General features: G+C 53.4%; 1 protein-coding gene and 1 long non-coding RNA gene across 3 annotated transcripts in view; one reads left to right on the forward strand and one right to left on the reverse strand.

Annotated features, from left to right (window-relative positions):
• The window catches only part of ELL (elongation factor for RNA polymerase II), a 47,577-nt gene that overhangs the window by 17,062 nt on the left and 6,694 nt on the right, over positions 1 to 23,821 (forward strand). Inside the window, exons 1-8 of one of the 2 annotated variants that reach the window (XM_035348259.1) lie at positions 4,243 to 4,266; positions 4,657 to 4,704; positions 9,619 to 9,740; positions 10,062 to 10,225; positions 12,835 to 13,088; positions 16,049 to 16,173; positions 19,115 to 19,211; positions 22,195 to 22,687. In XM_035348259.1, coding sequence (XP_035204150.1) covers positions 4,258 to 4,266; positions 4,657 to 4,704; positions 9,619 to 9,740; positions 10,062 to 10,225; positions 12,835 to 13,088; positions 16,049 to 16,173; positions 19,115 to 19,211; positions 22,195 to 22,687 — 1,312 coding nt within the window. In that variant the 5' untranslated portion in view covers positions 4,243 to 4,257. Of the gene's footprint in view, positions 1 to 4,242; positions 4,267 to 4,656; positions 4,705 to 9,618; positions 9,741 to 10,061; positions 10,226 to 12,834; positions 13,089 to 16,048; positions 16,174 to 19,114; positions 19,212 to 22,194; positions 22,688 to 23,821 lie in introns of those variants that run through there. The other variant, XM_035348257.1, reaches the window with a different exon arrangement.
• On the reverse strand, positions 210 to 23,253 carry LOC118179146. Its single transcript, XR_004756375.1, has 3 exons — positions 23,127 to 23,253; positions 614 to 616; positions 210 to 220 (listed from the first exon to the last, which is right to left on the reverse strand). It is a non-coding gene; the product is annotated as an uncharacterized LOC118179146 (long non-coding RNA).

Genomic DNA, 23,821 nt, shown 5'->3' on the forward strand with positions numbered 1-23,821 from the left:
AGGAGCGTCTCCAGAAGGACCTGGGGGGCCCCGAGCCCTCCAGGAGCATCCCCAGAAGGCCCAGGGGGACCCCGAGCCCTCCAGAAGCATCCCCGTTGGCACAGCGGCCGGTGACACCCCTCTGAAGTTAAACTCCTGCTTCAGCAGCTGCGGATTTACATAGGATTTCCGAGACTTTCCCAGAGAACGCGGTATTTGAATAGTAAAACCAGCAGCTTGTCTCCAAGGCGTGTGCAGCATAAAAAGGTCTGGGAGGCTTTGTAGTTTAGGTCAAAAAAAAAAAAAAAATTATATAGGATGTGTAATTTTCAAGTCTCGGTAGACTTGATCCCATCTGCAGCCTGCGAGCGTCCTCGGCTTCAAACGAGATCGTCGGGAGGCCTCGATTGCAGGGGGAAGGTGCGTTGCAGGGAGAGACGGCATTTGAATTCCGTAAGTAATAGATGGGACATAAAAAAGAATATTCAGGAGGCTTTATTTTTACTGCCGGGCTCCTGGTAGGAGGTAAATAGAAGCCTCAGAAGGTGGAATGTCTTGGGAGAAGCCTTTTGTCTCCGCGGCGTCTCCCGGGACGGCTCTGGTAATTGAGCGCCGGTAAACTCTGCGCACGCACAGTCTCTTGAAGTTGTTGTGGCTATATTCAAGCTATTTATCTCCGCGGGGATTTCTATATCTTGCCACTCCTAACGAACTCCGGGGCTCTGCCGTGTCTCCTGCGAGTCTGTCGCACCCAGACACTGGGTCGATCTGCTTCGCTTTTGTCTCTTAGGTCCCAAAGTCTGCGCGATGCCTGGAAAACAACGAGTGAGCGGCAGTCTGAACCGCTGGGCCGTGCTCGGGGCTGCAGAGCACATTCCGTGCGAACTGGGAACCAGAGGGTTAGAGGAACTGGGAGGCCGGGCTATGAACTAGGCTGAAATGTAGGATTGCTTTTTGCTTCTTGTTTTTGTCGCTGACTTGAGGCGCAAGCTGTGGCTGCAACCGCACGCGACCCGCGACGCTTGAAAATGCCCGGTTAACGCCCGTTTCCCCGTGTATTTACCGATCTTCTTGCTACCGATTTCAGGTGTTGGCAAGGAGCTTTAAATTCTGCAACAAAACCCCTCGTTCCAACGCGGGCAGGGGCAAGCTTTCATCTTCTCTGCTGGGCGTTTGTGACTCTCCAGCAGGCGGTGGACAAACACCGGCGCTAGGCATAGGCAAGGTATTTCCATGAGCTCCGGCACAAATCGCAGTAAACGCACAACCGCCACCGAGTGTTCCTTAATTCCCTGCGTGTCCCTGAAGAAACGGGGAGCTTTCCAGCTGGTTGCTTGGCCTGAGCTCTGCGGGTGCCCAGCCTGCCTTCCCTGCGCTCCGAGCCGCCCTGGGATTTCTGTAGGGCCGCGTACAGCTCCCGAAGTCATGGGGCGGATCCGTGCAGCCCTACTTTTTTGTGCCTAGGTGGGAGCTGCCCATCCAGCTTCGGCGTGTTTAAAACCTCATGGCAGTGCCAGACAAGGGCGCCTTTGGGAGCTCCACTCCTGGGAGTTCCACGTGCGATTTTAGTGGGGTTAATTGACACTTCCTAGTTCCTTCTTCCTTCCTCAAGCTTCCACGAGTGGGATCTGGAGCACCGCACTGCAAGGAATTGCTAGCACCTCGAATTTACGGGCTTTCCCTGGCTCTCCTCGCCCAGCGAAGCTCGAGGATGGACTCGGGAAGGACTGCGGGAAGGACTTGGCAGCTTGGGAAAGCACGAGGCTGCATTTTCTCTTACGGTGAGATGGGAGGAAGCGCGATGCGTTTCTTCTTTATTAAAGACCCTGCAGTGAGGACACGGCGGGGATTTGCTCACCTCCCTGTCAGGAAGGCTTCTGCTGAAACAACGGCGAGCGCAGAGCAGAGGCACAACTCCCGCTCCCAGGTGTGCGTCACGGGGCTTGGATTGCTCTTGGTGCACGCGTGGCACGGCGAGGTGCTGGCCTTGCTCGGCAGACACTTCTCCATGCGTCCCAGCAGCCGTGCTCGGTCGCTCCTGGACCTCCTGAAGCGGAGAAATGGACCCCCTGGACCCTCCTGGACCTCTCTAGGTCCCCCTGGACCTCCTGCTGGAGCCGCAGGGGAGCACGCCGGGCACCTGGCGGCCGGCTTTGGGGCCGATGTCTCTTGCTCAGAGCAGTCACCTCACCTCCATCCTGATCCTGCTCAGCAGCCGGTAGCTATTCTTAGGTGCCGGGGGAGCCTCACGGCGGAATAAAGCCTGTGCAGATGGCCGGGTTGCTCAGGTGGATTTCTGTGTCTTGTTTTGCCTCTTAACGGAGATTTCTCCAGGGTCCTTGGCTTGCCGAAGATGCGCTGAGCCCTGAGAGTTGCTGTCCGCTGGGGCTGAGCAGCTGCTGGCGCGCGTTGAAGGGAAAACAGAAACAGGGAGAGAGCCCGAGTGGTGCCGCAGCTTCTGGGAGGCTGCAACGAGGGAGTTGGCTGCTTTGCACCTCCAGGAGCTGGGCGACTCTTCAGAAGGTGGCGGAGGGATTTGGGAACGGCAGCGGGAGCTCCTTGACGGTGGTGGTGGTCCGTAGGGGAACGTCTGGGAAGGCTGAGCCAAAGGAGTCGCAGATCTGAGCGGAAACGCGCCTTCAGTTTGGTTCAGCTTGGGTCAGCTGCTCGCTTTTGTTCAGGGTGTCCACGCACAAACTCAGGGCAGTTCTACCAGAAGAAATTAAAACCATCTCCTTAATTAGGGTGGGGTGCGTGCGTTTGCTCCTGCCCTGGGTGCCCTGCAGGAGGGGGCTGCGTGCGTGCGGGACCGGCCCCGCTGCGACACCGCAGAGCCCCTGGGCTCGCCGCGTGCAGGAGGACGCAGAGCTGGGTTTCAGGTCCGTGAAGCAAAGCTCGGGTTTTCCGTCGAGCACAAACGCTCGTGTTTAGGTCTGAGATGGCCCGTTCCATTCCAAAGCGTGTGGATGAGGGGATTTGTAAGTTCTGTAATCAAAGCTTGTCCTGATTTGTGCCGTAACGAGCTGTACAAGATCCCTACTCAGTTTTTTACACCCGATCCAGATTTTTTTTAACGTTTCGCATGCTCGAGTGTGCTCGTGTGGATTTCTGGACGCCTCGCGCAGCACACGCTGACACCGGGAACAAAAAGCTGGCCGGCCCGTCCATGAACAGTGCGCTGTGGTATGCGGTGTCGTGGCGCTCGAGGAATTCGGTGAGCTGTGTACGAAGAGCAAGGAGTCGGTGGTGGGGTCTCTCTAAAGGTTGCTCCGAGCACATTCCCCCTTTGCTCGCTGGCAGAAGCACCCCGTAAGGATTCGGGGGGCGATGAGGGTCTCTTCGCTCGCAGGGGATGAGCGCTTGAAAGGCTCCGGAGGCTTTGTCTCGGCGCGAGCTCATTCATTTGTGGGAGAAGGATGGTTTTTTTTCTTGCTAGGGGATTTTTTTTTTTCCTTTTTGGTTAACGCCGACGTGTTGTGGCTTAGATTCTTCGCTCCTGGGCTGAGAGCGTTGGGGAAGGTTTTACGAGACGATAAACGCAGCGGGCTTCCAGGCCGTTAACTCTTAGGAGGGCGCCTGCTTCTGCCATCGGGTCGGGGGATCCTGCGTGGCACCGGGACAGCGCCGGAGATCTGGGAGCTGCTCCCTTTGAGCTCATGAAGCTGCTCTCAGCATTTTTTCCACGAAAACGCATCTCTGATCCGCGTGGCAACGTGTTCATTTCTAAATCCCACGGCAAAGCCTTCTGTCTGTGGGGGGCTTCTCCCTGGGACCCCCCAGGACTGTGCTTTTCCACCCCGCGGGGCACAGCCCCAACCCACGGGAGGGTTTCGTTCCCCATCTCCTGGGATATTCCCAGGGCTTGGGAAATAAAACCAACACAGCCCCGATTCTCCTGAAATGTAGGGGATGGGGGGGAAAAAGAAATCCTGGTGTGACTTGGATGGGGGGCGTTCCTTCTTTCCCTGCGGGTGAAACCTCAAATGCGAGTCGGGGTTGGAAAAGCGTTGGGAGCGTTGTGAAATCCCAGCACAGCGCTGCAGAAAGACCAAAATCCTGAACTAAATCCTGAGCTAAATCCTGAACTCGGGTTGTTTCTCTGTCTGGAGCACATCTCGGCTTTTAAAGCTAACTGTGGTACGATTTCAGGAAATGCAAGTGAATTCTCATGGAGGAAGAGGCTGACGGTCGCAACGGGCAGCGCAGCAGCAGGGTTTTGCAGTGAAGTCGCCGTTTGCTTTTCCCCTCGAGCTGCCAGCTTTCTCTTGGAAAAAAAAAATGTGCTTGGTGTGTCCTCCCAGCGAGCGCTGTCAGAAGTTTTCCCCTCAGATATCCGCCGCTCAGCTCAGAGCTTACATAAGCCCTGAAGGCGCGCACGTCGTCTGTTCCCTGCCTGAAAAGGCGTGCAGGGATCGCGAAGGAGCCCGGTGTAGGCGCTCTCGGTATCGTCTCAGAGCTTTTCCTCTCGAAGCGTGGCTTTCAGGAGCGAAGCTGTTTAACCATTGGTGACGTTGCACTTTTCTCCCTTTTCTAGGTACAGATCGATAACTTCAGTTTTCTCCTGGAGTTGTGTACGTCCCCGAACCTCGTTCCTTTAAATGAAGCTGCCGAGTGTTTTGCAGGGAACGTCTCAGCTTTAGACTTCTCTAATGTTTTGTCCTTTCTTTGTTTTTGTAGGATTCTCTGACATCAAAACCAGTGATCCAGTTTCAAGGAAGCCAAGGGGTAAGTTTGGGTCGCCTCGGGAAGCGCTTCACTTGTTTGCCGAGCACGGCCTTGGTTCTGTACGTCTGTCCGGCTCCAAGGAGCGATGCGCTGACCTCTGAAAGAGACGCGAAGCTCCGACGTGGTCTGGGAGGAAGGGATTGTTGCGGTTCCTCTGACCACGTGGGCTCTCGAAGAACTTTCCTCCCACTTTATTTTCTCGGCTTGCTAAACCCATAGCTCTGCAAAGTGCTGCTGGTGGGGAACCTCGCTTTTATAGGGCCGTCCCCGGGGGTAGGACGAGGAGGCTGCAAACCTGCTGATGGCAATGGTGAGGTGGGCGCAGGCATCCCTGAAACCTTGCCCTCGTCCCGGGGAAACTCCTCGCCAAGCCTGGCAACCGTGGCACGAGGCTTTGGGCGCAAATGCCTGGCAGTGGTGGTGCTCAGAGGCCGCTGCGAATGCCCCGGGCCTTTATTTAATGCGTTGCTTCTGAGCGACCGGGCTGTTTCTGTGAGTACCTCGAGTCTTTTATATTTAGGAGTTTTATTTCTTTAACTTCTGCTCCGATGACTGAGCTCCTCCGGGTATTTATAGAAGCCTGAAGCCGTCTGTCATGCCGGTTCCTGACAACGGTGAGATTTAATTGGTAGCTTTTCTCGTAACGCAATGCTTCGGTGAGCTTCACAAACGTCACTTCGGTATCGCGTAGACACCACAAGGTGAGTGGTAACTTAGGGGCTCTGCAGGAGGAAGGAGAATGCAGTGTTTTCAAGAATCTGAACTCGGCCGTAAATAACCCTGTAATTTTTTTGGGCTGGCACAGCAGAACTTCAAAAAGTGCTGGAGTTACGTAGGCAGTGCAGCCAGGCACGGGGCTTGCCCGTGTTTTCCCTCGTGGTGTTAAGTCTCCCTAGGTCTGTAGCAGAACGTAGCAGGAAAACTAAGAAAAGTACAACTAAGAAAAGTACAACGCTTTTTGTCCTGAGAAATACAGCAAGGAACAACTTCCAGTTGTTTTTTTCCCCTTTGATTACAATTAAAGCCCCCCAGAAAGCCCAGCGTGAAAGTTCCGACAGCAGTCGGCAGCTGAAGCTGGGTAAAATTGGAAGCCAGCGACAAAACCGGCAGGGCTGCGGGATTTATTGTCGGTAGGTGAGCAAACAGCTTTGCCTGGAATAAAGGAGCTAAAGCCCAGCAGCGCCTCGCCTCCCCTTTGCAGTGTACCTTGGAAGGCTCCAACTCTTCTGCAGAGCTGCGTAAGTGCTAGAAATGCCTCGTCCTGTACCTCATCTTCGTCCTCAAAGGAGATGCAAACGGTGGCACAATTAATCAGAACGACTTTAACGCTGCGCTGCCCGCAGCTGCTGTGCTCCTGGTTCGGCACGCCGTGATATTGGCGGTGCTGGGAGCGCTTCGGGGCTTTGCCAGGTGAAGTGTAAGAAAAAAAAAAATTAAAAAATGCAATTTCATATTAAAAAGGGAAAAAAACCTGCAGTCGGGGCTGGCGGAGGAGAGGAGCAGCGCGGCTGGAGGGAGATGTTGGGGCTGACCTCCGCCTGCCTCCCGTTCAGCTGCGTAATTAATTGCACTGTCGAGTAAAGGCCAAAGGTAGGGCTTTGAAGAAAGCGAGACCCGGCTCAGTTGGGGCAGATAGAAAGAGCTCTTTGTCCTTTTATTATTATTTTTACGGGGGATGACAAGAAGCTGGCAGCTGTGTAACCATCTGGTTTTAAGTGCAGCGCTCGTGTATGTCAAGCCTGCGCCCTGCTTTAAGGAATTAACAGCAGGGCTTTAAATACTTCCCAGGCAGCTTTCTACCGACCGGACTGAAAAGATGGTTCCAGTAATTTAACGAGTTCCTAAATTCAGCTGATGGCCTTAAAACGCTCCTGGTTAGCTGTTTGCTTCTGCAGTGCTTTCCCCCCTCTGTGCATTCATGCCCCAGTCCGTCGCCTTCCCGTCTGGCTTCCTGGTAAATGTTACGGGGAGATTTGGGGTTAAGCTCTGGGGGGCTGTGGGTGTTGTACCTGGCACGGATGTCAGAGCGTGACTTCAGGCAGCATCCAGCGACATCCAGGGAGACTTTTCGGCGTAAGTACCCCTCGCACGAGGACAGGCGCCCGGGTATTTGGTGTTTGAGGATGCAGGGTGTAAAATCAGAGCACAAGGCAAGCTGCTGCTTCCTTGCTTTGCTTCTCCAGAAGCCTCCTCGCCTGCTGGATCTCGTTACTGCGCAGCTTTTAAATTACCGTGTCCGCGTCTCCTTCACCTGCTCCCAGCGCTGCCGTGTAGTGAACGGTGTCGGGGTGCTCCCAGCTCCCTAACGCACGGACACGAGCTCCTGCGCTCAGTGCTGTCATTAAACAGGGGAGGGAATGGGCCGGGGGTGAAACCCGGGAGCAGGCGAGGCGGCAGCTGCACCAGCCGGGTGCTGGGGGAGGACATCGGTGGGTTCACCCCAAATTCACCCCAAATTTTCCAGCTGTGATGGGGTGAGACCTCCCGACCGGATCCTGCTGTGCACCAAAACCCCCAAGGCTCCACAGGCTGTGGTCAGCGAAGGATCTTTGCCTTGGGAAGCATTTCTTCGTAGCAGCACCGGTCTTTTTTAATTACTTTTTTGGTGCGCTTCTGTAACCTGAGAGCTTCGACGGGAGTCGGTGGTCGTGACCAGCGGCGTGCTGCTCTGGAGATGCACGGCGGCACGAGGGCAGGACCGCTTGGGTGCTCCTCAGGAGCAGCACCTGCTCGTTGCACTTTTTCACCACGATCTGCACCTTTTCACCACGATCTGGGCTTTCTTTGAGAACTTCATAGCTCTGTACAGAGTCCTGAGCGTTCTGCTCGTTTCAACGTGCACATAAAGGAGATTTTCAGGGCTCGGGTGGCAAAGCGTTGTACGCGGGGGTAGCCGGAGCGCGTGACTTGCTGTGCTGTTAAAGCAGGTAGAGAATTACAGAAGAGGCTGGGGCAGATCTGCAGGTGCTTACTGGGGGCAGCTGGGACAGGGAGGAGGAGGAGGAGGAGGAGAGCTGAACTGGGGAGAAAAGAAACCTTCAGGTGCCAAGTTAGCGCGGCTTTCGTGAAAACGCCTCCTGGGCGCGGAGCCTTTGAACCGAACGCAATTGGAAAATATGACATTGCCCCTGTTTCTGGGGATGAACTTGTGCTGGTATAAATAGAGGAAGGTGAAATTGCCATTCAGGGCGGGCTGTACACAGATGAATGTTACTTGAAAGAAGAAACACAAGTCACATCTGTACCGAGCTATTTTTAAGTGCCGATGGTTACTGGTGTAAGACTGCACCAAAATTAGGGCTCCCTCCGAGCAGTTACCATGCTGATTTGGTGGCTTGAAACCTTCTGTTTCAGCTAAAAATAATTCCTAGATAACGGCCGGGTTTGCATATGCTACACTTTTCAGTACTGGCACAGGCGCCGCTTAACGTTCGTGTGGCTCTCGCTTCTGTCTCGTTTTACGGCCTTCGGATGCGCTGCCTGCGTGAACTGCAGAAACGCTGCAAAAACGCCGGGATTGGAGCTCGCCGAGCAGCCTTTTTTTTACAGCGGTGAATCAGGAGCTGGAAGTCGCTCCTTAACGTCTCCGAATGGCACCTTCACACGTCTTCCAGGCTTTCCAAACCTGCTGTGTCCGGCGCGGCTTGCTCATCCCCGCTGGGGATCAAGGCTGGAGCTTGGCAGACCCCTTGTGCTCAGCCCCTCGCCCCGCTCACCGCGAATTAACCAGCGGTGAGCGATGCTGCCCGTGGGACACCCAGAACCTGCTCTTCTAACCATGAACCGGGCTCTCAGCTCAGCTGGGAGGTAGAAGGGGGTTTATCCCTTCCCCACGGGTCAGGGAAGAGGGTGCTGGGGTGAAGCCGTGCCCGAGCGGGGCTGCCCCGCGCAGAGGGCGAGTGGAAGGGCTGCCGCCCAGCCCGCTGCGGGTCTCACGAGCATTTCGTGCCGGTTCCAGGATCATCCATCCACTTCGTTCAAGTGGCACGGATTTTCAGGCTGCCGTAGATGGCTGAGGTCGAAGGGAAACCACCCAGCACCCCTCCTGTGCCAGCAGCCGTAGGTGGTTGCCACCAGTGGGTTCGCGAGGCGTGCGTGTTTCAGGAGCACACGTGGCAGGCTGGGTAAATACGACCGTGTGCGGTGGAGCGGAGCCTAAAATAGGTTGAAGCCAGCGTTTCCTCTGCCTCCTTCTCCGGAAGCCATTTTAATCGTCAGATATCGATGTGATGAGCTCCGACACCACGATTTGTGCTGGACCTCAGACGCAGAAGGGAAGCAAAAATAAAACAAAAAAACAACACTTCTAAAACGGAATGGCTGGGGGGAGACAACACGGGTCACTGCGGAGCACACTTAATGCTTGATTAAATATTGAATTTAGCAGCAGCGTCACTACGGTGAGCCCTGCAATCTCGTTATGGAATTATAATCTCTTAAAAAAGAATAAGCGTGCTACCCAGAGCCCTGCCTTGCGCTATGTTTAGTGCTGGATCACCGAGGCTAAAGAAACAAGTCTCGAATGCTTTGAATCGAACAGAAGCAGCGGTAGCGAGCCTGTTCTAAGCCTGAATCAATAGAACTGGGTCAGGTTGCGAGAACAAGATCATCGTGTGCCTTTGGAAGGCAGCGAGCCACCAGCTCGTAGCTTTGGTCTGTTACAGACTCTTGCCTTTTTCTTAACTGATCTTCGTCTGCCTCTTACCTTTTTGGCGCTGTGGCCTGCAGTTTTGCTGACTCGGATCCTCCTGGTAGCTTTGTTCAGCTTGCTCTGCACGGTTTCTCGTGCAGTAATCCATTTGCTTTACTTCTGTTGGGTTCCAGAATGTCTCAAAACACAGGGACTGCTGAAGTGCTGCGTTTTGTCTCGGTGTGGGCTACCCCAGTGACCGATATTTCTCTCCCTCCCAACAGCACATCGCGATTCCGAGGCCCGATCGCCCCGAGGAAATGCGGTCTTTCTCGTTTTATCTTTCCAATATCGGCAAGGACAGCCCGCAGGGCAGTTTTGACTGCATCCAGCAGTATGTATCTAGGTGAGTGATGCATCCAAATAACCCAGCCATTGCTGTCTTTACCTTCCGTGGGGTTGTTTCTCTACCAAACTTAAACAGAACTTAAAGCATGCTATTTCTTTTTAGAAACAGAATGTGTTTTCCTTTTAGAACTTCTTTGTAATCTGTTTGCTCGTGTATGTGTTTGGGTAAGCAGGCACCCACAGAAGAACCTGTTCACCCCTCTTAGCCTTTCCGTACCCTCCTATTACTCAGCTAACACCACCTCAGCCACTCCCTGGTGGCGGCAGGGTGCCCGTTCGCAGCGCTGGGAGTACCCTTCCCATTGCCTTTCTCTTGCAGCGACGGCAATATCCAGTTGGATTGCCTGGGAAGCATACAGGATAAGATCACCGTGTGTGCTACTGACGATTCCTACCAGAAGGCAAGGCAAAGCATGGCACAGGCAGAGGAGGAGACTCGCAGCCGGAGCGCTATCGTCATTAAACCTGGGGGGAGATACGTAGGTAAGCAGCAGCGTGATGGGAGCGGCTGTCTGCGCCTCCTGAAGTCGTGCTGACGTTTGCTTTGCTGTGAATGACTTGACCGTGAGAGCCCTCGGCGAGTGCCTGGTAGCTCCTCGCGGGTGTCTTGCACCGTGACTCCTTTGTGGCTTCCATCTTCCCCCCGGACCTCGTGTGGTGCTGGCTGTGCAGCCTCTGAGGACTGCCCGGGCACAGCCGCAGCGCTCTGGCATAGTTGGTATTGGTCATGCGGCGATGCTGGGAGCGCGCTGATGCTTTAAAGCTCTGCGCTCCTAACGAAGCCAGCTAAAAACGTCCTGCTGTTGTCACACGGCTGCTGCCTGCCCACACTTGAGGCCGTTGCACGCAGCGTCTGAGGGTGCAGATAGCAGGGCACTTGTGTTCGTCCGCCAAGATGAAAGCGGAGCTGCTGACGGTAGCCTTGAACAAACCACCTCATTGTCACAGTGAAAGGAGAACTCTTTGGAGAGGAAATAAAAATGTGGCAGTGAGCTCTACAAGGAGCCTGCTGAGACCCAGCTTAACCTCGGTCTGGTCACAAACCCGGGGCATAAATATTAACCAGAAAGCGGAGTTCAGTTCTTGGAGCCAGCTGTTTTTTCATGTGATCTGTAGCCAGCCTCTGCTCAGAGGGTGGCTGTGATGGGGATGGTGAGTTGCAAAATGTAGAACTGCCCCTGACTCATTGTTTTATCAGCCGAGCACTCAAAACCGAGAAACAAGATAGCGATCAGGAAGGAAATGCATTGATTTCCTGTAGACGAGAAGATTTCGTTTAGCTTGTATTTGAGAACCTTACAGTAAGTGGATCAAGCTGGGAGGCTCACGAGGCAGATTCTCAGGGCGAGCTGCCTCCCCGAACGGCGCAGCAAAACTTTTCATTTACAAACGCTCTCGCTTAAAACGTTTCCCTCTCCCAAACGGAGGTGCAGCCGTGGAGGGAGGCACGTGCTGCTTGTACGAGGTGTCAGCGTCGAAGGTGGGAGGGAAGCAGTGTCGATGTGAACTAACACTTGCATGTAGGTGTGGATAGGTGGCAGGGATGCAGGGGCTGCGTGTGCTGACACGTGCTCAGTGTGTGCACACTTCTCTCTACAGGTATATAAATGTTTTAAGTGACTCGGTGCTCTGTTTGCTTAGGTTTTTCTTCCCCTATCTCTGCCCGTTCTGGCTCCAGCCCCAAGTGGAAATGTCACAATGTGTTGTTGCTGTTCACGACCTGGCAGGAGTTAGGGCAGTTCTAGCAAGCTTACGAGCCTTCTCGCGTCCCATTGCTGGAAATGACGCCCAGCCAGCCTCTGAATTTGGGGTGGTTTGGTGTGCGATTGGTTGTTTTTCTCCCTCGTCTGAACTCAGCCCCGCTGACGACGGGTCGCGCTGCCTTGCATCAGCGTGGTACATAATAAAAAGCCAGGAAATGGGGGCTCAGTTATGCAATCCACATTTCAGTAAAATAAACACTGCAGACAATCACCAGTATCTTCAGATGACTCAGTTGAAAACATCGCTTCCTAGCAGTGGAGAATCGCCACGCTGAAATAAACCTCCAGAATTTTTGCAGTGAATGCTGGACGTTGTTTGTCCCGCTGAAGGTCACCGTGGTGAAGCGAGGTGACTGCTGACTGCACCTCCATGTTTTAGACCTTGGGACCCGTAGGGGATTTTTTTTTTTATTTGCTCTTGTCGTCTTTGGTAGCAGGCAGCTGGCTTTGTGACCCGTTTCTGGGTTCAAAATAGCACAGTTCTTCGATTTGTGCCTTAGCCAGTGATGTGGGACTCGGGTGAGGATTCCAGCTGAAGTTGTTTTTTAATAGGAATGGGAAAAATGAATTCCTTTATGATGCTGTAAGAAACCGAGAAGCACACTTGGGATGGAGCTGAGGAAGCTGGCTCCGAGGGCTGGAGATGAACACGGGAGGCAGCTTTCTGTCCGCAAGTGCACACAAATAAATCAACGTAGTTGGAAGGCGAAGCAGTCGCTGCTACGAAGCAGAAGGGGTTATTCTGTGAAAGCAGGCAGCACGCTAACGAGCAGGCGAATGTGTCAGGGTTGGACCCCCTTCGTGTTTGGCTGGGGGGGGGGAAGGGAGGTGGACCCAGCCCCATAAAGTTCCCATTGTTCTGAAAGCAGAAACATCTGCTGGAGCAGCATTTTTGCTGAGATCAGCAGCAGGGAGCCGCTCGTTGACCACTTCGGGTCTTTCCACTCCGTATTTCGACTCTCCTACATAATGATGCCGAATTTTCTCCTCGTAGGGAGAAAAAAAAAAAAGGTTAGATCAACCGTGGGGAGACGTGCACTGGGGATAGATGAAAAGCCAGCGAACAAAGAGGGCTTTATGTAAGCTTGTGGCCAGTAACACGCAGGTTGCCGGAGCTCGGTGTTGCTGTTTACTTGTTGTGAGCCTGTCATGAATCATAAATCTCACGGGACAGTCGTTCCAGCGGCGCGTTGGAAGCGCTGGTTGTGTTTGTCCTTCATTGTCATCTTCTGGCACTCGAGCTCGTGTAACGAGCTCCATAACCGCGTTGACGACCCACTGGCCTTTGCAAGGTGGCTGCTGCAGTTCACTGTTCTCATCTCATTTTAGGCAAAAAGGTTCAGGTGCGTAAACCTGCTCCAGGAGCTTCCGACGCCGTTCCCTCCAGGAAGCACCCGACGCCGGTCAACCTTGCCAGTGCAATAAAGAGAGGCAATAGTGCGATTTCCCAGAGACCCTTCAAAGACAGGGTTGTGCACTTACTGGCACTAAAGCCTTATAAGAAACCTGAACTTATTCTCAGATTGCAGAAGGACGGACTTGCTCAGCAGGACAAGGATTTGCTGGACAACCTCCTGCAACAGGTTTGTACCCGGACGAAAGCAACAATGGAGGTAAAGGGAAACGTCTCCGCGGAAGGGAGTCGATTCTGTACGAGTCCGAACGTGACCCGGGTATCTCAAAGCTGCAGCCTAACGTTTCTTTGAAGGCAGTTGGGTTCCCAACTCACACGATGTAGGTAGCAGAAGCCCCCCGTGTGTACGCTGCGGGGTAGGGGTGTGCAGGCAAGCTGTATGATTTCCGTTCACCGGATCAGTCGCTTAAGGGGAACCAACCCAAAGTTGGTTGGGAGAACCACCTCATGGAGGATCGACGAGTTATTTGAGTTGTTATAACCTGTAAATCCACTCCACGCATCTTTATTGATGTGGACGTAAAGGAACGTGTGTAAATACATGCAGAGTTTCCTACGTAAAGGTAAAAGATGGCCCTCTCCACTAAGCTTTTTGTCTTCATACTGCTGGAACCCAGTGCCTTCCTGCTGGAAGGGTGACTGCTTAGGTGTGAAGATCCTGCAGCTTCTTGCCAAACACATTATTTGTGTGTCAAGTGTGCAAGCTGTCTCCTGGCTGAATCAGTCCTTAACGCTTTGAGTCATGTTCAAGGTGCCATTTTAGAACTTGCAGCAAATACCTTCATTGCTCTCAGTGCAAAACGCATCATGGGCATTTATTTAAATGCTGCAGCTGCCCTCTTCTGTACTGGATCCTTAATTTTCACTCCTTTCCCTAGCTGAGAATAAGACAGAGCAAGGGGTTGGTTTGCCCGGGGGCACAGGGCAGGTCACGCTGCAGATGGAGTTACTGCTGGCACAGCTCGCTCCTTCCCTAGATTTTAATCCCGTAGCCCTGAATTTTCCAGCAGAGCTCAAATTCCTTTGCACGCCCTTTCGATTACTACGAATACGTTTAATAGTGGAAATCCTGTTTCTGGTCATCGTCTTTCAGCAGTGCTCACACGACCCCCGAGCAGGCGAGGGGTGCGCTTGGCAGCGTCGGCCTGCCTGGGCTCAGTGCTGGCTTTGCTGGGAACGCACTGCTGGCAAACTCCTCTCCTTCCAGGGCTCCCATCCGCAGGCAGACACGGGTAAACTGCAAAAAAAACTGACAGGCTGCGTTAAAGCTGCATGTCTAAATACGTCTAGGTGTGGGTTTCGTTGTGCTCTCGCATCTCTCGTAGGACTCCGTGTTCCTGCCGGCCTTTTTGCCTCATTTTGCAAGGTTTCTATTTTTGGGGGAAGCTTGGGGTGGAGCTTGCCGAGTCCAGCCCCAGGAAAAGCAGGGAGGTGGCAGCTCCCGGCCTCCGAGCAGCACAACGTGCCTCCCGCTGCACAACGGGGCAGAGCGCGACCCGGCTTTGCTTTCGTCTCTTGGGCGCGTTTCCTGGGCTATCGGAATGTCAAAGCCAGCTCAAATTCTTCTGGTGTTTTGCCTCAGGATTTTGGAAAGCTGACAGAACTGAAAGGAAAAACAGTGCTGGTCATGTAAACTGACAGCCGGGCTTCTTCTTGTTTTGCTTCTCGGAAGCGCTTTGCTGTATTGAGTTTTCCAGCTTTTTGCTTTTAAACTCCTCGATTTATAATACTAAGGCAAAGTCTCCTTAAAGCAAAAAGCAGGATTAACGACATCTTTGCTTAATTCAAGACTTTCCACTACTTCACTTGCTTTTCCGAGGTTCTCATTGCTGCGTGGATAATAGGAACTCACAAACAAACCCTCTCCTGAACAGAGCGAGCGACGGAGAACGTTAATCCTTCAGCAGATGTGCTGCTTTATCTCCCCTGGCTGAATAAAAGCACCTGCCAGTCTCAAGTGCAATGCAGTGGTCACAAACTGAGGGGCCAGAGCTGGGAACTGGAGACGCTGGCTGGGTTTTTTTTCTTGCCAGGAGGGTCAGCCTGCCTTTGGCCTTGTTGCTTGGCACCTCTGCCTCCCTGTCCCTTTTTCCATAAACAAATTTGAGGCATTTAAGGCATTTTCTTCCTACCCTTCATGCTCCGCGCTCACCGAAGAAGGGCTGACTAAGTACAGCATCCGTGAAAATGGCACTGCCAGACGTAGTGGGGCTTTTTGCTCTGCCAACACCGGGCTTTTCAGACACACAACCAGCAGCAAGAGGTTAAACTTTTCTGCCAAGCTGTGGAAAGACTGATTAAAGTGGGATAGCTCGTAGCAAGCTGTTTCCATTCTAACACAGCTCTGCCGCTTCCAGCAGTGTTTCCTATCCACGTAGGCACCGTGCAGAGCCTTGTGGGGGAAAGGCAGGCGATAGAATTGGATAAAATGTCAGAAAGCTGCTTGTACGAGCGTTCAGCAGCCGCTCCGCGGGACTTCGGTGCAGAACCCTGGGTTACAAGCCGATAACTGCAGGTTTTGTTGTCTTTTCCCTAAAGTAGTCCTCAAAATAGTTCTCCGTAGCATCAGGCAGGTGATCCTAACGCACGGAGCCCACAAGCTCCCTAACCCGTTCCATCCGCAGTGCATTCTCTGCACCGCTCCTCGAGAAACTAGCTGCCTGCCTCCTGCTTTACTGCCTTGCCGGTGAGGAATTCCCTTCTGGCAGCTGTCAGCCGAGCTATGGCCACGAGAGTTCCTCTCTCGGCTAACGAACCACACTGTCTGAGCTGTCGGACAGCTGTGAGGAGTGAACTGCCTCTTCCCCCTGGGGTTTATTTCCAAGTGTTGCCCCAAAGTGATGCTGCGCTGGTCCAAACCACCCAGGCTGAATGGTCTGCTTCGATCCTCGGTAAATGTCATACGTTTTGGAGACCCGTGATAAACTATTGCACTGACAAGGCGAAAGAAAAAGCATAGTTTGATTAAATAACCTAAAAAATATGGAAACGAACCGTATAGTACCGACTCGTTCCCTGGCACCGCTGTCACCGAGGCTGCTGAGATTTTGCCCACATCTCGCGTCTCTTTGTTGTAATGAGTGGGGAAAAATGAAATCCTGACGGTTTTGCAAATTCCTTTTGTTTCAGGTGGCAAATCTGAGTGCCAAGGACAGCACTTTCACGCTGAAAGATTGCGTCTACAAAGAAGTGCAGAAGGACTGGCCTGGCTACTCGGAGGGAGACCAGCAGCTGCTGAAGAGGATACTTGTTCGGTAATTATTCCACTTTCTCTCTAATATCTGCAGCTCAGAAACAGCGGGTTGCTACAAATCATTGGGACTGAAGCCCGTGGAGCTACGGTAAGTTGAGCGTCTGAATTATTTCAACATCCAGTAAATGTTTGTGAGGCAGTCACCTGCAGGAGCAGGCTAAACTGGAGAGTGAGTGGATGCAGTCTCCAGATCTTAGGCTGTAATTGAGTAGTAATTGAAGTCGTTATGCTAAAAGCGACAGAAAAACCTGGACGGGGTAAAAAGCTGTTAGAGTTAAACCTTCACGGTGGGGTAGAACCCTGGGAGAGGAAAGGATTAAGCCAAACGTGCCCAGTGCAGCTCTCCGCTGCGGCTCTCCTTTCCTTGTTCCATATCTCCTCGTGCATGGCTTCCTGTGCAGGCTGCTGTGTTTGTTCAGGACAGCAAGAGAAAGTACCCTGCAGCCGCGTCCCCCCGCCGCCTCGCCCTGCTGCTTCTGTGCTCTGTTCCTGCGGACATCCCTAGTCCCTTTGAGCTGTTTTTGTGGAGCCTTTGCTTAATTTCTGTAGCGTTAATTGGATGTTTCGCTGTGCTTTTCTCCGCGCTGGAAGTTCTTTTACTCTCCGTCACGTAGGCTGTGCGAGATTTGAGGCTTGATTGCGGGGAGAGGTGCGGGAATGTGGCTGGAAAAGCACGAGGCAGTTCTTTAGATCCCCTAAAACACGTAACGGTTTTCCTCCTGCCCAGACACGAGAGCTGCCCACCCTGCCTCTTTTCATCCTCCTGAAAATGGCCCTTGACAGAGCTAGTGCAGGTGATAGCTCTGTCTCGTTGGCTGTTTTTTTTTTCCCTCAGAGGAGACCTGGAAGCTTTTAGCTGGCAGGCAGCAGGGAAAGAGGACGCATCCCCTCGATTCCTGAGGAATTCTGCCCTGAGCGTTGATATGTGCCTGGATTTTCGGGGTGTTTATACTGACTGGAGCTTGTAATGCGGATAGAAATTCGACCTGGCGCGTTTTGGAGACATAATCTTAACCAAAAGCGCAGTAAAATAAGTAGAGCATGCTCCCTTTGAATGGTGTCCATGATTTGAAAGCACAATTGGCTGGGAGATGAGACTTTGTTAAACCGACAGAATTGTGCACTTAAAGTGCTTTGGCATGCTCAGAAAAAATCAAACCGATGTAAATGGCCTTGATGTTGAATTCTAATTAAATGGAAAAATTCAAGCGCCGTGCAATCTTTATGGCTTTCAAAAAAAAAAAAAGTGAATTTCTCCCTGTAGCAGGCAATGTTTACTGCTTTTTTCTAGAATTGTGGCATTCAGTTATGCGAAGGTCTAAAAATAGACCTTGGAAAGGATGTATTCAACTGTACAAACAAAGCCCCGCGCAGCCAGTGCAGGTAATGAGGCTACAAAATGGAAAAAACATGTCGGGCTGAAGACGGGAGAAAAACATCCACAGAAAGGGCACAGGCTCCAGCCGTGGGGCTTTACGCAGCTCGCTGTGGCAGCCTGCGTGGTTGCCTAGATCCATCCCATTGTTCGGTGTCCTCTCGGTTTCCACGTCCACTTGCTGGTTCAGCGGCTGCAATAATTAACACGTCTGGAAACCCTAAAAGCACGTCTACCAAGGCTTGTGTTGGGCCGGCTCCTTCTTCCCGTGTTGTTTGTTTTCACCGTTGCAGTGAGGTGTTTTTCTCTGCTACAAGAGCCGCTGGATTAAAGGAGCCGTCTCTCACTCACTTATTTTTTTAAAAAAAAATCCATAATGAACATGTTAGGAGATGTTCAGGATTACTCAGTCCAGTCAGGAGGCGTCCAGAAAGCCGCTTGGCCGTGGTGTTTGTGGAATTGCGCTGCTCCCCTTCCTGTTTTCACAGTCCCCGAGCGCTTTCCTTGGGTTGATCCCTGGCTGTTGGGATCGTCCTAAATAAAATTAAACAGCAACTTCAGGCGGAAGGGCAGCGGAACTGCAGGCACCTAAACGTTGGTGCTGGGGACAGAGTGACCGAGGAGCTCGTTTATTAAAACCTTTAATTTTTTTTTCTGCTTGTTGGCCACAAGCTGAGGCAGCAGTGTTTTATTTCTGGGTGATAAATTTATATACAGGGGCGCTCGGCCTCATGTCAGAAGAGCGGGGCAAAGCTGGCTCACTACAAAACTTGTCTCCGAGCTGTAGAGCACCCCTTGGGCGGTGGGGAGTGCAGACACCCCCCACGAACGCGAATTAACACACTTACGTGATGAGAATGAACCGCATTGTCCTTTTTTTTTGCTCTGCTGTTTGTCAGATACCGCAAATACAGACCAGAGCAGTGCTGTTTTGCATGATGTGACCTGAAAGTGTTATTACGAAGCCCGAAATGTAAATCCTAGAGGTCCAGTAACGCAGCGACGGTTCCTGTTGTAACCCTGCTCTTCCTGAGCCCACAGGGGCTTGCTTCTGCCCGTGAAATGTTGCTTTAGTGGTGCTGGCGAGCGGGAGGACGTCCTCCTGAGCATCTGAACTTGAGTCTCAGCCCCTTTTGAGTGTGCTTGCCTTCTGACTTGGTCTTGAGATGTGAATTCTGCCTGGGTGAGCCAAGAACTCGGCTGAAATCAGCTGAAGTAGTCCTGCTTGTTGAGCTGTATTTGAGGCAGCGGCCAGAATGCCGATCCCATAAATTTTACAGTTAAATGCCAGTCTCATTAACGTGTATGGATCGTTTTCCTAAGGTAGATACTCATGTGTTGTAACGTGTCGCCATGTCAAGAGAGGGAGGTCACACTGCCAGAAAACGAGATCCTTCCTCAGCGGGGGAAGGAGCTCCTGTCCCGCAGCTGAGGCTGCCCCTGCCCCGATCCCCGCGGTGTCGCTTGAAGGCGTTACCCCCATTTGCAGAGAACCGCAGAAATCGTGGGAAGCAAGACAGAAGCAAGCGGGCGCAGCGTTTTAACCGCCCCACGTTCTGTTTTTCAGGAAACTCTGTCAGCCGCAGAACAGCAGTGGCTTTCAGGGAGAAGCGCCTTCCCTGAGCCCGCCCAAGGACAACGTGAACTCCAGCTCTCCTCCGCAGGTGGGTGATGCCTCTCCCTCTCCCCAGGGATGCTCGCTCTGGGTAGCAGAGAGTCGGGAACTGAGACCTGCTGCTGCTGGGTCCAGGCCGAGCTGTTCAGCCTGTCTGTGTGCTAACCTGCTGCTGGAGGCTGTTAGGTCAGGAGGGCTTGGGTTTTGTTTTTTCCCCTTAAGTTAGAGCCTAATTCTAGGTTCCCGCAGCATCTGTTCCTCCTCTGGATGTGGTTCGGTGATGGACTGCAGGGCGGCTCTCTGTCGGTCTGCTCCCAGCTTTAGTTTGAAGGGCTAAATTTTTTAGAAGTGCCTCCGTACCTCTTGGAATTCCAGGGGGAACGCGAGCTTGTGTTTTGCTCATTACAAATAATTGACCGGAACGAAGCAGTAATAAGCAGCTCCCAAACACGGCGGAGTTATTAAAAACCCTGACCTTTTGCAACCTAATTGCCATGACAGATCAGGAGCACGTTGGTCTGCTCTGTGATTTGGTGAGGATGCCAACGCAGGGAGCTGTGAGAGGTACAGAAGAAGCCGGTTTTCCACGACGATGAACTTTGAAGGAGCTGTATTTGCTCGTGTGTTGGGCAGAGCCTGTCCCCGCTCCTCTGTCTCGGTGTCTCTTAGCGCTGACTTTCCTTGCTAGCGCCATGAAATGCCGGCTTCCCTTCTCTGCTGTGGGTCAGCCCAGACAAGTTAAGTATTTATTCTCCTCCTGCCAATGGAATGTGTAATGCCTGCTTGTCTGGACAGACGCACCGGGGATTAGTGGCAAAGAATATTAGCAGGTAAGGAAATTATGCGCTCTCTGGCAGCGAGAGGGAAGCAATTCGCCATCGAGAACAAGAACTGCGCGACTCGTTTGCCAGGTAGCTAATTCCAAATCCTCTCTTGTTCTGCTGTGGGCACGTTCCCGGTGAATAAAGAACGGCCCCCTTCCTTCGAGTGAGCTTGGGAAGACACAAAGCTCTGAGGAGGTTGGGCACGGGTCTCGCTTAGCCTGATTCGGCAGAAATTCAGGTTGAAAGGTCACCTCGCTTCTGTGTTTAGAAAGACGCGAGGGTCTGCAGGGGATGTTTTTAGTCTCCTGATTATCTGACCGAAACCTTGGGCAGCTGACTGATCTGGGTGTAGAAAAGGCTTAGTGAAACGAGGACGGCAGCGAGGAATAGGAATGTTTCCAGCAGCGCTGCTAACGTGGCTTGTCAGACAGCAAAGCACGGAGCACTCCTCGTTGTACGCGGTTGTTCTTCGATGCTCTCTGCGCTGTAATGTAAATTGAAAGGAGGGATGCCCTTACTGGTGCAATTCCAGCCTGGACTGCGTGCTTTGGTAGCCTTAAAATATTTTAGGGAAAGTTCAGTTGTGTTACAAAGGCAAATCCAAAGGTTGAAGGAGAAAGGTGGCGCAGCAGGTATTGCACCCAAAGAGGTGAAGTTGGTGGGGAGGTTTTTTTGTTGGCTTTAGAGGGAGGTAAGGGAGAGATGGCAGCTCCCAGAGCTGGCTGCAGCTCTCTGACAGCTGACCAAGGGAGCAGCCCCTCCTGGGGCGAGGACAGCGCCCTGTCCTGCGTGGAGAGGCAGAGTGGTCAGGGCCCTTGCGAAGCCGGCTCGGCGTGCTGCTGTCGCCCCTCGAGTTCTGCGGCAGCGCGAGCAGCTCCTCGTAATTACCCTGCCAGGTGGGAATGATCCCCGTCACCGAGCTCTGTCCTTGTGACCCCTGCAGCTGGCGAAGAGAAATAATAACCGGGGGGGAAACGGAGCGAGTTGGTGGCTCCTCTGCGAAGCAAAGCCGTGCGTGCAGCTGCGCCTCTGCGACGGAGCAGAATTTCCATTTGCAAACGCGCCGCGGTCCTGCCTGAGACAGCAAAGAAAACAATGAAATATCCAACAGAAATACCCCGAGCTAGCCCTCGCTTTCTGCCGGGCACCAAACGATCTTTCCGCAGACTTTGTGCAGCCCGTAGCTGCCAGGCAGGCGCGCGCGGCGCTGCACTGAGGGCTGGCCAAGGTAATTTGGGCTGGCTCGGGCTCCACGCTGAGCTGACGGGAGGCTGGGCTGCTCCACGGAGAGACTCCCCTGGGCTGACCCGAGCCTGCAGACGGCTGGAAGCGCAGGAACTGGGGGCACTTCTGCAGGTCCCACCTGCGCCTGGCCAGGGGGCTGGTGGGGATAAAGGGAAACCTCTGCTCTCTGCACGTCGTTTTTTAGGGAGGGATATTCCGGTGGTGGCAGCCTGTGTGACGTGGCTGGCTGCGGATGACCTCTTTTGCCTGAAATTCTGAGTACTTCACAGTTGGTGCTTTCTCACCTCTTCTGGGAAATGCCTCTTTGAGAAGAGGAAGGAGCGGTGTCGGGAGGGTGAAGCTGTTGGCCTTGGAGCTGGTCAAGTCAGCTGGGGGTTAAATGCAGAACTTGTGAATCCTGCTCCGGGGCTCCGGCACATCTTTCCCCCAGCCTTCACGGGGGCTTGGAGCTACTCAAAATGTCACCAGACGAGATGATGAAGGGTGGTTTATGGCTGCTTCCCTTCTGTGTGGCTGGGACAGGGAGGGAGGAGGACAGGGCTGGCTTCTGAAGGGCTAGGCTGGGAGGAAGGTCTGAAGAGAGCAGGCTGGGTGGTGTGGCCTGTTAAATCAGCAGTGCCAATTAATTGCTGGTGCCACTGGGGGGGCTCCAAAAGCCGTCCAGCTCAGCTCTTCCAAGGAGCCGTGGGCTCCGGAGGCTGCCGGGACGCGGCGCGGGCTGTGCAGGCTCTGCAGGAGCTGGGTGCTGGCGGTCCTGGAGCCCGTGTGCGTGGTGCTGGGGGGCTGCAGGGACCAGCCTGGGAGCGGGGAGGTTTGCTGGCAGCTTCCAGAGCCCTTCTGGCGCCGGCCTTGTTCCCAGCGCTGCATCACCACCTAGCGGTAACGGCACCGAGACCAACGCCGCGTCCAAGATCCCGGCCGGGCCTCGGGATGTTCACTTCTCTTTTCCTTTTTCCTCCCCAGAAACGATCCCAGCCCCTGGAGTTTATCGATCCCCTGGCCAACAAGAAGCCCAGGATCTCGCACCTGGCTCACAGGGCTCAGCCCAACTTCAACGGGAAGCTCAACTCCGCCAACGGCAAGGACGCCCCCGCCGCGCCGCTGCCGCCGGCGCTCCCGGAGTCGGTGAGCTCCAGCTCCAGCCTGCCCGTGCTGGAGCTGCCCAGGCCTCACGATCCCCTCGCGGACGTCAGCAACGACCTGGCTCACAACGGCAGAGACTGTGAGACCGCGGAGCAGGCCGACAGACTGACTCACCCCTTGCCGACAGACTGTCCCCAGACGAGCAAGCTCAATTGCAGCTCGTACCTCAAAATTAAGAAAAAATCCAAAAAGCACAAAGACAAGGAAAAGGAGAGGAAGGAGAAGAAGGGCGAAGAGAAGTGCAAAGAGGAGAAGCAGGACTGTGAAGTAATAAAAAATGCTGACTTAGTTAGTGTGCCGCAGGAAGTCACAGGTACGTCGGTGCTGGGAAGCCTGCCGGGGTTGTGCTAACGTTATTTTGAACGTTATTTCTGCTCTGAATCCATGTGAGGGGAGAGCTTGCGTGTGTCGTTCCCCTTGCAGAGCCTGTGTGGTTGCTGAAATATCGCTGCCGTCCCTGCCTCCAAATCAGCAGAGGCTCTTCCTCCCTAAAGAGGCTATCAGGTTTTTCCTGTTCGACCTTTGCCGCTGTTTGGAGCTACCTCAGCCCGTGTCATGTTTCTCCGCGTTAAATTAAAAGCTTTATTAATACGTGGGGATGAAAGGGGCGGGCATCAAGATCTGTCGGAGAAGATCTTGATTTTACCTCCTGCTTGATTTACCTCCTGCTCTTCTGCTTGTGCTCGGCATTGTGATGGCTGTTTATTGATTTTTAACTCGGTAATGAGAAGTTAGTCACCAAAGCCTTCAACGCTGGACACAACAGCAGCGATGGATCAGTCCTGTGGTAAATGCTGCTGGGGCGCCACGCGACCAGCTCCTTCAGGCCGAAGGCTTCCTTGCTCTGTCCCACCACAGCTCTGAATTTCTCGAGGACTAAAAATAGCAAGCCTGTTAGCCGTTGGCATGCGGTAAAAAAGCTGCCTGTCAGAAAATGTATTTCTAAGTCAGTTCTGCGTACTCTTAGAAGTTAGAGCGGAGAATATAGATATTTCCTGGCTAATCCGCTCCGTTCCCTTGCAGTGCCTGCTGCTCTCCTGCTTCCTGCTGCTGCGTTAGGCCTTCTTAAAGCTCTCCGGAGCGGCGGGACCTCCCCTGCAGCCCCGTTCTGCTCCTGAACTTCTTCTTGCTCCCATTTTATTTTCCTTCGCCCCTTTACCACGCTCCCACGCTGGGCTCCTCTTCATGCCCGGTGCCTGAAAATGATCCGCGTTTGGCTCGGAAGGGGCAGCAACTCAAAACTGGAATTAATTTGTCAAAAAACTGGAGTGAGTTCGTCACATTTGTGGCAGGGGAGAGCTCCGGGAGTAGGCTGGAGCTGCGTGGGGTCAGCTCCTGCCTTCCCCTCTGCCTTCGTGGCACCGACAGCACGCTCCGGTTGCTCACCGCTGGTTTCCAGCTGCGCTCCGTACTTCGGAGCTGTACTTGGGGACTTTGTGGTGCTGCG

This window comes from Oxyura jamaicensis, chromosome 28 (genome assembly GCF_011077185.1).
Source record: "Oxyura jamaicensis isolate SHBP4307 breed ruddy duck chromosome 28, BPBGC_Ojam_1.0, whole genome shotgun sequence".
Lineage (NCBI taxonomy): Eukaryota > Metazoa > Chordata > Aves > Anseriformes > Anatidae > Oxyura > Oxyura jamaicensis.